At 47.1% G+C, this 13,653-nt stretch overlaps 1 protein-coding gene across 1 annotated transcript in view; it reads left to right on the forward strand.

The window, feature by feature from the left end:
• Window positions 1–2,779: 2,779 nt before the first annotated feature.
• Window positions 2,780–13,653, forward strand: part of PLXNA4 (plexin A4) — a 479,396-nt gene continuing 468,522 nt past the window's right edge. Inside the window, 1 exon segment of the mRNA XM_030459775.1 lies at window positions 2,780–4,036. Within this exon segment, the coding sequence (XP_030315635.1) occupies window positions 2,858–4,036 (1,179 nt within the window). The 5' untranslated portion in view covers window positions 2,780–2,857.

A 13,653-nucleotide genomic window follows, 5' to 3' on the forward strand; every position in this document is an offset into this window, starting at 1 on the left:
CTTGGTGGCTATCAGTGCTGGCAGGCTGGTGGGGTTGGCAGATGCTGAGCACCTTTCCCCATGAAATTCACTCTTTTCACCCTTGTCTGCTGCAAAAGAGATTCCATCCAACCTTCCTGGAGTTTCTCACTGGGGTCTCTGGTTTCCATATCAATTTTGCTGGCTTTGCTTAGGGGAAGGTTACCCTCACCATTCCCTAAAGGGACAGTCTCACCCCAAAGTCCCTCACTTTTCTTTCCTGTTTGGGCCTCAAAAAACTTCGTGTCTGAAGTGTATCTCCTTTTATGTTGACCACTTATTTTAATGGGCAGATTCTGTCCTTTTGTTCCAACTCTACTTTTTGGGCATTGTGGTGACCTTCAATCCGATGGCTCCTGTTGCAGAAGAGGGGTTGTTGCTCCACCAATTTTCAGGTCATGGCAGTACCCAACTCCCTGCCTCTGCTAAGAGGAGCAAAATACAGTAAAATATAAGAGTGAAATAGATATCTTTCTAGTACTTGAAAAGAATAATTCTTCCCTAGATCTGGCTGGTGCCTGATCAAACCAACTCCTGTTAGAAATCCATGGATCAGAACTCAGAAGTGACGGGAGGGTCACCACGTGAGGTTTCTGAACACAGGACTCACACAGGGACAGCATCCCTCTTCTGCTGCTCTCTCAAGGATGAGAAAGAGGAATGGTTGTGCAGGGAGAGCTCATCCCATGGCTGCTCTATCTATCATAATAAAGGTTATTAAAAGCCTACGTGACCAGCCTGAGGATCCCCCCCGAGTGAATCCTCTCCTGCTGGCAAGGCAGTCCTGCAAACTCTGCAGTATAAGCTTGATTTTATTAAATATTTGCTTGACCAGAAAGGCAAAGTAGAAGAAGAGGGTAAACACTCCTAAAGTAAATGTGAAATGACCTTTGTCCATCAGCCAGCCAACTGTGGCTGCTGCAGTGGGAGGTGAAGGTGATCAGAGAACAGCTTTGAAATTTGGGTTATTGGGAGAATTTTGAAATGTTTGGGGTGGCATAAAAGGGGTGGATGCTCTACGAGCCCAGACTTCCCCTTTCCACTCTCAGATCTAATGAGTCTACGGGTCAAAAGAAGACAGGATTTATTCTCTTTATGACTTCTTGAAGTCAGTTTTTCAGTTCTGCTGGTGCCAGCAGAGCTGCATGGATTTGCAAGAGCTGTGAATCCAGAGCTGTATCACTGCCACATCTCCCTCCCTGCTGGGATCTGCAGTGGTTTTTTTTGTTTTTTTTTTCATGCCTCCTATTTGCACAGGGCTGGCTGTCATCACCTTTGCTCAGCAAGTTTCACCCCCCCCAGTTTCAGCACAGTCACTCTGTGAAAGGGGTGATTGGACACTGGCCTACAGGAGGGTTTTTTTTTTAAAACCAAGAATAGTTCTGTAAAATTCTGATCTGGATGTTAAAGAGGGATGGAGGGATGAAAGGCTTGTGTGGCTCAGCCTGGCCACCAGTAATGGACTCATGCAGTCAGCACTCACCAATGAGTTTGGCTTTTCAGACCTGGGCTTGTAGGATTCCATCTCCTCCCACCTGCTCTGTGAGGCCATGAAGAGCCAAAACTATTCCTGGTATAGAAGAAGCCATGAAAAAGTGAAGGAGCAAGGAGCCCAGGGATGTGTTGAGTAGGAAGTTGCATTTCCATGGCATGAGGATGGGGCTTAGTGATGTGCTTACCAAGTGACAGAAGTTGTTTGAACCCCATTACTGTTCCTAAAACCCTGGTTAAAACCTGGAATCTTTTAAGAAGCTGAGTGGTGCAGGATGGCCCCCTTTTCTGTTCCCAAAACCCTGGTTAAAAACTGGAATGTTTTAAGAAACTGAGTGGCACAGGATGGGCCCCTTTTCCTCTTTGGGAAGTCACTGGACTGGTCCCTGTCTTGGCAGTTTTCCTATTTCATGGTCCCTTAGACTTTATTACTGCTATTAATTAGGTGACTCCTTTCTCCTCAAAGCTGTACCTCTCCTTAAGACAACGCATTTGTGGCTGTGTGGTGTGCAGAGGGTGGTCTTGTGGTCAGAATTTAGGGGAGGGAGGAGACCTGGTGCTGAATTTGCTCTGTGCTTGGCTTCATGGCTTTTGTAGATGTGGCTCTGAAGGTTGGCACACTCCAACTCCAACATCCCTACTCCAAGTTGGGCCAACAGGAGGCAGCTGTGAAGCCACAGAAACTGTTCAAATAGGCTTTTTCTGGACCAAAGTCTCCCTGAAAGGTTAATTTCAGGCCAGAGCTGGCTTTCTCCTGGCAAATTTGAAGGCTTGTAGAAGAGCTCAGCATCCCTCTGGATATGTCTCTGTAGGCAGGTCCCTGACCTTCTCCAGGCTTCAGACCCTCATCCAGCAGAGCAGGATGATAATCCTTCTCAAGTTCTCTCTTCTGAGCCAGCAAATCCACAAATGGGTCAAATTTGGTAGTGCCAATAGCAATACTGCTGGATGTTTCATCCATCAGCTTCTGCACTGCTCTGGCTTCAGATGGATTTTTGTGCTGCAATGTGGGACACGTGTGTGTAAAATGGAGAGCAAAAAGGGTGCTGGTTTGTTATCCTGCTGTATGTTTCCTACTCTTTCTACCCACAGTTTTGCTTTCAGGAGGACTCCCTGTGTGCTGGTTTTCAGTAGAGAGCTCAGAGATGAGAAAGGGAGGATTAGCAATTAAATATGCTCTGATGAAGGCGGGGCTGGGGAGGAGGGAGGAGGAAGGAATACTCCATACTAATATAATTTATTTTCTTTTCTCTTTGCTTGCAGGACCAAATCCGCCAGGGAATTGGTGTTGTGAAGAGCCATCCAGCTTTTAATCCTCCTTCCCTTGGGAATACAAACCTTTCTAATCATGTCACCAGCCATGTGGAAATGGACTTGCCTGCTTTCTCACCTCCTGCTATCCACCACAGTGTCACCTCTAAGCAGGCAGCAGCCACTTCATCCAAAGAGACCTTTCCTCACTTTCACTGGAGACCGAGCAGAAGGAAACTTCAACCACTTGGTGGTGGATGAAAGAACTGGGCACATTTACTTGGGAGCTGTCAACAGGATCTACAAACTCTCCAGTGACCTCAAGGTCCTGGTGACCCACCAGACTGGTCCGGATGAAGATAATCCCAAGTGTTATCCTCCCAGGATAGTCCAAACCTGCAACGAACCCTTGACACCCACTAACAACATAAACAAAATGCTCCTTATAGACTATAAAGAGAATAGATTGATAGCTTGTGGGAGTCTTTACCAGGGCATCTGCAAGCTTTTGAGGCTGGATGACCTCTTCAAGTTGGGAGAGCCCTTTCACAAGAAGGAGCATTATCTCTCTGGGGTGAATGAGAGTGGCTCTGTTTTTGGAGTCATTGTTTCTTACAGCAACATGGATGACAAGTTGTTCATTGCCACTGCTGTGGATGGCAAACCTGAGTATTTCCCCACCATTTCCAGCAGAAAGCTCACCAAGAACTCCGAGGCAGATGGAATGTTTGCATATGTCTTTCACGACGAGTTCGTGGCCTCTATGATCAAGATCCCCTCGGACACCTTTACCATCATCCCTGACTTTGATATCTACTACATCTACGGCTTCAGCAGTGGTAACTTTGTCTATTTCCTGACTCTACAGCCTGAGATGATCTCACCACCTGGCTCCACCACGAAGGAGCAAGTTTATACCTCCAAGCTGGTCAGGCTTTGCAAGGAGGACACAGCCTTTAACTCCTATGTTGAGGTGCCCATTGGCTGTGAGAAAAATGGGGTGGAGTACAGATTGCTCCAGGCTGCCTACTTATCTAAGGCTGGAGCCATCTTAGCAAGGTCTTTGGATGTTGGTCCTGAGGATGATATCCTCTTCACGGTCTTCTCCAAGGGGCAGAAAAGGAAGATGAAGTCCTTGGATGAGTCTGCCCTTTGCATCTTTGTCCTGAAAAAGATCAACGATCGCATCAAGGACAGATTGCAGTCCTGCTACAGGGGAGAGGGGACTTTGGATTTGGCTTGGCTTAAAGTCAAGGACATTCCCTGTAGCAGTGCGGTGAGTGAAGCCCCCAAAACACCCAACCTTAACCCCCCCCTTGTGTGTTCACAGATCTTGGAGAGTGGCTCAACAATTAGAGCAGGGACCAAGGATCTGAGATGGTTTCATCCCACTCCTGGCTCTGCCTCCAGCTCACCACATCACCTAATTTAACCAGATCATGCCCCAGCTTCCTTAGGGACAAGCTGACACTTTCTGACCTCCCCAGGCATTGCTGCATTGGGTGATGGACTAAGCCAAGGGGTCTTGAAATCTTTAGGAGGAACTTGTTTGTTGTAATTACTTCTCCGTGCAATTTGTTAGGGGTGAAATCATCTTTCCTCGTGCAGTCTTGGCTCAAAACTAAAGCAAAACAAGGCCTAGATTATATCAGCAGCCTTGTGCTGGTGTAATTATATTTCCCCAGGCTGGACTCGAAGCAGGGTTTGTTCAGGGAGTTTTGTGAAGCCAGAACTTTGTTTCTTTTAGGGCTGAAAATCACTGGTCATTAACCATCAAAATTCCTCATCTTCCCATTTCCAGTCACTCCAGTTTTCTGCAGTGAGAAATTAAAGCCTGGCTGCAGATACAAGGATTAAAATGGTGTGAGATCTAAGAGCAGGAGTGGGGAAGAAGCTGGTCCAGCTGACCTACAAATAGTCTTAAGAAACTACCTGAGTTCATCCCATCAGTTCACTAAAGTGTCACTGCAGAAATCTGTGCCCACCCTGCCAGCATCAGGCTGGCTTTGATTCCAGGCACAGGAATCAGTATTCCACCCCCTGGGTGGCTGTAATAACCTCTTGGATTTCCTTCCTTAATTAGTTCTTTCAAGTGAGAGTCAAGTTCATGTCTGAGAGAAGGAAAGATGGAGCAACACCAAACCACTTCCCTGCCCCGTAATTCCAAGGCACTCAGGGTTTGGGATATGGGATTGCTCAGGCTGTCCTTTGTACTTCAACCTCTTTTCCTGGGGGATCCCTTCTGTTGTTGCCTTGCAGGACAAGGATGGACCAAGAGAAAACAGATGGGAATTTTAGTGCAGGGAGAATGGTCCTGCCTTGCTCTGCCCATATTCCCCTTTACAGCAGTGCCCTCAGTTGCCTTTCCTTGCTCTGCTCTCGTCTTCCCACTCCAGACACACAGAGGGACAAGTTGGGATCTCTTCTGCTTAGACCTGCAAAGCTTCCTATGGAATATTGCACAGGGAGAAAGGCTGTGCCCAGATCTGGCTTTGATGTTTTATTTTTTTTTCCTGTTTAGCCTCAAGGATTCCACACATTCAAAGAGCTGCCTTTAGATTTAAGCTGGGATCTTCCCATTGGAGTTTCTTTCCTGGGCTGTTAAATCTCTCTATGTTGGAAATCTGCTCTGCTTGTGCTCCATATGAACATTTGGACCTCTCAAACCTGGAGGTTTGAAACCTCTCAGCCACCTGGCTTCTGTGGCTATAGACAGGAGCAAAATGGCCATCACCTTTCTTGATAAGTCATGGACCAAAAAGTCAACTATAGCATCCAGATTTGTAGGGATAGGATTGCAGAGTTTGGGAAGAGGACAAGGAGCCAGGGACTGAGTGATGCAGTGGGAAAAACTGCTCCAGTATATTTGTGACTGCAATTTTTTCACTGTGAATCAGAGATGCTAATGCTTCCCAGCTAAAGAAAGAGCCTGGAGATACCTGAAATAAAAGTAGGAATCTGAAAAGTCTTAACTAAGTGGGCTATGCTCTACTTAAATGAGTCTCCTTCGAGCTGCTGGCAAGCCCTGGCTGAGCTCAGCTGTGCTGCCCTAGGGAAGAGGTATTAGTGACTTGGCTGCTGTCAGGGTTGCAGAGTCCAGCTGCTAAGCTTGGAAAATATTTGAGGCTTGGTGAAGTATTTTTGAGCCTGGCTATATGTCTGGGAGGACCTCATCTCCTTTCCTGATGTCCTGCTTGCCAGCCATCCCTCAGCTCTGCCTCTTAGGATGTTTATGTGAAGCAGCTCTAAAAGCAATTACAAAGCCATCAGTGAGACTTCCCCTGGTTTTGGGTGGATGTCAGATATTTCTCTGCTGGTGCAAATAGAGGCTTGACCTGTGTCCTGGTTTGGGCCAGGATAAAGGTGGTTTTCTGTTTCTGTACTTTTGCTTTTAGCTAAGTCCCTTGTAAGTAGTTGCATTTGCTGAAATTAACAGCAAGTTTCTCAGACAGTGTATGTGCTTCTAGGACTGATAACACTTGATGTTTGTAATTACTGCTAGAGACTGGTATGCAGGACCAAGGACACTGCTTTCCTCAGCTCTGAGGAAAATATTTTACCGTCCAGGAGGACACAGAGGCCCCACCTGAGCCCTCCTTTGGGGAGGAACAGACAAGATAGATGCCAGAATTGACCAAACAGAGTATTCCATCCCATATACGTCACACTCAGTATAAATCTGAGGCATCACGGGGACCGAGCCAGATCTTTTCCGGATCTTTTCCTGATCTTTTCCTGCTTCCCTTCCTTCACCCGGCATCCTGGAAGGATCCTGTCTGTTCGTGTGCCTGTGGTCCTGATCCGTGCCAGCCCATATCTGTGTGTTCCTGCCTCCAGTTCCCGACTGCTGCCGACTCCAGGAGTCCAGCCTGGACTTTCCCAGGGCTGCCCTACAGCCTCGGTGGTGACGTGAGAGTTACTGGGGGAAAGGGGGGAGGAATGTGGTTTCCATTTTCCTGTATATTTGTATATATTTAGTAATTTTTCCCTATTTACCATTACTGTTTCATTAAAGTTGTGTAGTTTAGTTTCCAACTCATAAGTCTCTCTCCCTTATTCTCTCTCCTTTCTTCATCGAGGGGAGAGAGAGATTAAAGAGAGCGTCTGTTATTCGGTTTAATTGCCGGGTCAGTGTTAAACCGTGACACCTGTCTGTGATCAAGGCTGGACCTGAACTTCAGCTCTGTTGCTTTGCCTTCAGCAGCCAAAGTTCTGTTTAGGAACAGATAGAGCCTGGAATTGAGCAGATGGGTAGAGATGAGCTGTGAGAAGCAGTGTAAAAGACATATCCAGCCCTTCTCTGTGTTATTAACTGTAGGACTGTGGACTCTGGAGCTGAGCTCACAGAATGAGCCCATTTATTTTGGTACTAAATATTTTTCTGATGATAACTGATTCAAAGGAGATCCATACGTTAGGATGCTTCTGTTCCTGCCTTGGTGCAGTGCTTGCTCAAGGTCACTTCAGGGCAAAAGAAGTCTCCTGGGGACCATTCTCAGCACAGTTGTTCCAAGCTGTAATGGGCACACAAATAATTACAGAGATGTAGGGGGAATTAACTGACCAGAATAGTAGAGTGCAGAGTCTTCTCTGCTCAGGACCTGGCATCCATCTGGGCTGGATGGAGCCCTCGTGGTCAATATGTGTGTCCAGATGTCCTGCAGAGTCAGATATCCTGAAGTCTTGCCCTTGGTTTGATTTGCAAACCCAATGTGAAGGTAAAGGATGGAGGCACAACCATGTCATGATCTTGTGCTTCTCTCATGCCAACCACATGTGGGTGGTGGAGATGTATAGCAGTGTGACAGGATTTCCAGGATGGGACTTACATAAGTCCTGAGATGAATGGAGGATTCTCAATGTTAATTCCTTTCTTGCTCCTGTGTTATAGCTGTCCTCCTATTAACCTTCAGCATAAATCAGGAAAAAATGATGGATTTTAATGCCTGGGCAGTTGATTTGCAAATTGGCCATGTTCATGCAAGTGATGAACAGTTCCAGGTAATACCTCTCTGGTTTTCCTCTCTCCAAATACAGGATAATAGCTTATATTTAAACAGTACATTTGACCCTAAATGCTTAAAAATTCGTATCATCGGAGAAAAATGAGGCTGAGAAAAAAAAAGAGAGTCTTAGGAGGTCATCTGATTTGCCCTCGTGCCCTAGTTATAACACTTCTGACAGATGTTTGTCTCACCTGTTCTTAACCTCCAGCAATGGAGTTTCCACTCTCTCCATAATCTGTCTTTGCTGCTAGGAAGCTTTCCCTCATGTTTAATCTAAATCTCCTTTCCTGATCCCACAGCCATTCCTACTTATACAGCCCCAGAGAGCACCTTTGGCTATCTAGCAAGAGCCTCGTGTGTCACCAAAAAATGACCATAGACAGCAAGGTATGGAGCAGAGGGAGTGATGCTGTGGGGACACACAGGGTGTTGGAATAAGGAAGATTTGCTCTGGAGGGAAAAAAAAACCAAAAACCAGCCTCCTTAAACCAGAAAACAGTCTTCATGTTGGATAAAGAAGGCTGTGGTTTAAAAATGCCTCATAAAGTTTGTAATTATTGTTTGATACAGTAATTGCTGGATTTCTTTTTTTTTTTTTTTAAAAAAAAAAAGGAGGATGGAGAGGTAAATGGGCCATTTTGGTACAGGACTGGATTGTTGGGTGGTTTGTTGATTTTTGTTACTAGAGAATAGGATTAGTAACAGGTGTATTTTACAACCCAGTGACAATGCTATGGTGCTGCTCAGTACTGGAGGCAAGAGGATCTTCCCCTACACCTTGGGGAGCAAGCAGGTGAAATGCTGGGAGGGAAATACAAGCAGGGAGGAATCCTAAAAGCACTGAGTGGTTTGGGTTAGATGGGACCTTAATGATCATCTGATTTCTACCCCATGCCATGGGCAGGGACACCTCCTACTAGACCAGGTTAATCCAAGCCCCATCCAACCTGACCTGAGACACTGCCAGGGATGGGGCATCCACAGCATCCCAAGGCAACTTCTTCCAGTGCCACCATCCTCAAATTAAAGAATTTCCTCCCCATGTCCAACCTAAACTCCCATCTTCCAGTTTAAAACCATTCCCCCTTGCCCTATCACTACACAAGGATCTCCAGCATTTCTGTAGCTCCTTCAGGTATTGGAAAGTGTTCTAAGGTCTTCCCAGAGCCTTCTCCAGGTTGAACAACCCCAATTCCCTCAACTTCTCTTTATAAAGAGAGGTTCTCCAGCACTCTTAAGTCTCCTCTCCCCACTGAGGAAGAGGAGGGCATTGGAGTCTGACCCCAAAAGCATGAGGATACCATGGAGAGATGGGGTAGGAATGGGAATCCTTGCTGGAGTTTTGGCTTGCAATGAAGTCCCAAACATGGTGTGTTGTTGGCTTGCAATCCCAACTCTGGGTTTAGGAGCTGATTGCAACCCAGGGCTCCCAGCCTGGGGGATCGTGGTCTCCTCATCTGTGTAATCTACTTCTCAGCATCACCTGCCAGCCTGCAGCCTCACAGACTCCAGGCCCTGGAACAGAGGTGTCACCTCCAGCTGTAGCTTTTACAGGATACACAGCACAAATATCTGTTCAAGATAATCAAAATGTCTCTCCCCAGCTATCACCTGGCTTCTGCCTTTTGCTGGTATTTTCTTTTCCTTTTGCCAGGAAACAGAGTTTGACTGTTTAAATTACTGCATGCAGCCTCTTCCTGTTTTTCATGGCAGCTCTGTCACTTGGGAGAAAAAAAGAAATGTTTTCAAAGCTGGCCAGACAACAAAAGGCCTTGGGGAAAGAGCTGGGCAATCTTTTTCCAACACTTTGCTAACAGAGGGCAGGAGAGGTGGATGGTTGGGACCCCACTCATTGTCTGATGAGTGACTTGGCTGTAAAGGCTTCCTGTGCTTCTGATTGCTCAAAGTAAACCTAAGCTGGTACCTCCCCAAACCATCTTTGCAGATAGATTAGAGATCCCTGAGAGTCCTGCTACTCCTCCAAACATCTCTTTCTCAAGTGGAGTCTGCTCTCCAGCTCCCTCCTGCTTTTCCTACATCCCTCTTGCCCATCTTAGGTCTTTGCCCACCAAGCTCTGCTGGGACTCAGGGGGTTTGGCTGAGTGCAGGAGGTTGTGGAGGGCATGATGCTGATCAGTCCTTCTGTGGATTGCTGCCAGACATCTCTGGATTCACAGGGTTTTGTTTGAGCAGCATGAACACCTTGTGTCAGGATGAATACTGCTTGGCCCTTGGGATGCTCCATGGGATCTCTTCTGCTCCATGCCACCAGGTTAGGAAGGGCCATTTGTAGCTCAGGTGGCAAAAAGGTTTTGTGTCTGATATGCGAGGGTCAGTTTGACATCTGATGAGATGGAATGGCCAGGATTTTCCTTCTAACAACACACTGCATGATTTTTCTCTTCCTCCAGGGGCTTGCATGTGTCAGCCTTGGTGTTAATAGCACACCTGCTTTTGACAGAGCATCTCTGGGACACCCAGAGGAGGAGCAGCATTACCCTTGGTTCACAGAAGGGTTGACTAAAGGCACAGCAAAATGTGATGTGCAGCTCTGTTGGGTCTCCTGGATCTTAGTTCCATGCCCAGCATTTCCAACTCTTGCAGGAAGAGGAAATATCATCCTTGCTATTGTGTTGCTCCTAGGATGGAGGACAGCAAAAAAGTCATTTGTGAGGAGAGGCTGAGAAATCTGAGGTTGTCCAGCCCTGAGAAGACTTAGGGGAGAGCTTATTATGATGTTCCAGGACTTAAAGGGGGGGTACAAAGAGCGTGGAGACTGTTTACAAGGAGTCCCATGGACAAGACAAGGGGCAATGGGCACAAGTTTCTCCTGGGCACAAGAGGAAAATTTTTACTCTGAGGACACTCAGACATTGGAATGGTCTCCCAGGGGAAGTGGTGGATTTCTCCACTCTGGAAAGTATTTAAGTCTTAGCTCGACACGGTGCTGGGACATCTCAGATCAACAATAATATGAGAAAGGTTGGACCAGATGATCCTTGAGGTCCTTTCCAACCTGACGTTCTCTGATTCTATGATTTAGAAAGGACATGGGCTTGAGGTGCTGGAAAGAAGGGGCATTTCAAGGAAATAAAATCACTTTGTCAAGGAAAAAGCAGGAATTGTCATCTTTGTAGCTTTCCCTTAAAAGGGAAGGTTAGGGTGAAAGGGATGTAAATTTTTGCTCAGCCCTTGGGAAGAGGAACATCTTGCAGCAGGTCCATGTGGTGCTGCCACTTTGGCATTTTCATAGAATCACAGAATAATTTGTATTGGAAGGAACCTCTAAAGGTCACCCAGTCCAACCCCCTGCAGCAAGCAGGGACACCCTCAACCAGATCAGGTTGCTCAGCTTCTTGTCAAGCCTCACCTTGAATATCTCCAGGGATGAAGCCTCAACCACCTCCTTGATCAACCTCTTTCATTTTCCCACTCCCCTCATGGTAAAGAACTTGTTCCTAAAACCCAATCTAAATTTTCAGTTTGCACACACAGCCCCTCCTCTATTTTCCTGGCATGGGTATGTGAAGCTGCTCTTTTCCCAAGGGAATGACTCAGGGTCCTAGGAATGAGCTATCACTTTCATTATTTCTCATTCCTCAGCCCTTGCCATTCAGGCTTTCCTGAGTGGATCTTTGGGGGGGGGTCAATGCCACCCGTGCTTGCACAATGGGGTTTTTTGTTCATCTCTACTGGATAAGACCATGCACATGAGTTTTGTGGACTTGTCTTCACTCCCAATCATGCTCATGCTTCTGATCTAAAAGGCTTATGGTCAGCTGGGGTCAGTTCTTGGTCAATTTTTAACAGTGCTTTTCTCTTCTTCACTCTGAAGATGCAAGCAAGAACAGGAAAATTAAAAATAAAAAAAAGACAGTGTAAGCTGTGTTGGCTGTAACCTCAGAAATAGGGTAATTCCTCTCTGGGAATGCTGACTGGAGGCTCAGGGATGGAGCAAACAGGCTTCTTGCTGCCAGATCTTTATTTGGATAATTGGTCACATCAGTTTGTGTTGGATGGGAGTGTGTGTGCATGTGCACTGAGCCTCTTGTAGGAGGGACTTGCTGAGCCCAGCAACTTTGATAAGAGGAGACAAGTGTCCTCTTGCCAGCACTGGGAGCTGGAAGGGATGGGGATGGTGGGTTTTACTGGGGAGGTAACACAGCCAAAGGGTAGGGTGAAGGCTTAGGATTTTCTGGACCTTTTCTGCATCTTCCTGCTCCTCAGTCACCCATCTCCAGCAGGTCTGAGCATCACCCCCCTGCAAAGCTGGTTCTGCAAAGCTCTGGGGTGAAAGGCACTCAATCCCATCAGAGAGAAATGGGATCTTGTTCCATGAGGCAAAAGCAGAGCAGTGACATGGTTGGTATTTCTCCTGATTATTGCCAGTGGTGGAAGTGCCCAGAGATCACTGGGGCTCCTCAGGCTAATGGAGAGCATCACATCCCCACTGTTCTGAGCAAGGTCCTGGCCCCTCTGTAACTGGAATCAGGAAAGTCTCCCCATCTCTTCCTCTGTGAGGTGATCAGGCAAGCTCATTAACTAACTAGCACTAATTCCTTGGTTATCATGCCCAGAGTTCATGCCAGGGGGGTAATGGAGTTGCAGGGATGAGATCCTTCTGGCTTTTCCATCCACATTCATGCCTATGAGCAGTGCTGGGTGAGCCCTTCATCAGCCACCTGAGCTCCCTATCCTAGGTACATCTGCTGGCAACATCCCAGTTTTCTGCACATCCTCCATACCCCATCATTTATTCATTCTCATTTGCAGGACCTTCATTCCAGGGGTTTCTCAGGCACCCCATGGGCTCATCTCCACTTTTTTCCCTCAGTGCTGGTCTTTCCTCCCACCTGCCACCTCTTGGCTTTCAGCAGTGGGAGGATAAGGACACTTCCCTGCCTCTGGAAAGTGTTCTGCACTCCAGGCAGGATAAAAAAGTGGATTTGGAGGCCCTGAGGGAGAGAAAAACAAAAACTCTTAAGTATCTCCATCAGCTGAAGCTTGCACTTAAGGGCTGTAAACCAGGGCCTAATTGCACAGAGAGGTTGATTGCATTTGAGGTATTAAATATGTCCCTCAGTACTAAACACCTGCCCTTCCAAAAGGATGCTTCCAGGTGGGTGTGCATGCAGAAATAATGCTGGTAGTAATTAATTACCTTCTTATCACCCCTCTGGCCCTTCATGCCTCTCCTTCCAAAATCCTCATTGTCATGGGGGAAAAAAAAAATCTAAAGCAGGCTTTGGAAACAAACTCCTTCTCCAACCCATTTATTGACTTCCCAAGCATAAAGCAAGAGGAAACCTTATGCCTTTAAGTGGCTGGGTGCCAAATGGGCTCCCAGTCCTGCTCTCCCCTGGCTCCTCACGTCTGGTTGACCCCGCTCACACAAAATGTTCATTGAGGAGGGAGCAAGGCTCAAGGCTGCTGAGTTGCTGTTGTGTCTGAGATATTTCAGGCACAGCTCCCTCCCCCACCATCAGTCCCAGCTCTGGACCACATTACCTCTGCCTTAGCATCTCTCAGCATCAGCCCCAACTCCTGGTGGTCCCTTCCCCCCCATCTTCTGCAGGTGAGCGAGGTGCCAGCTTCTCCATCACTGCCTGGGCCATTATCCTGAGTTTCTTGCCACATGGACAATTAAATTTGTTTCTGGGAAGTGATCCTTGCTGCTTTTCCTGCCAGCAACCCAGGCTGTTTTCTTCTGTGGTCGAGCCCTGCGGTCGCCTGTGGCTCAGCTTTGCATTTTTTGGAGGGCTCCAAATGATCTCCCATTCTCTTCCCCCCTTGGAGATCAGCTCCTTTGCAAATGTGACCTTGAATTGCCTCGCCAGGAGGTTGCTTTGTGGGCTAAGGGGAATGTTCCTGCAACAGTTTTGGATTT

The sequence above is a fragment of the Calypte anna genome, chromosome 1 (assembly GCF_003957555.1).
Source record: "Calypte anna isolate BGI_N300 chromosome 1, bCalAnn1_v1.p, whole genome shotgun sequence".
NCBI lineage: Eukaryota > Metazoa > Chordata > Aves > Apodiformes > Trochilidae > Calypte > Calypte anna.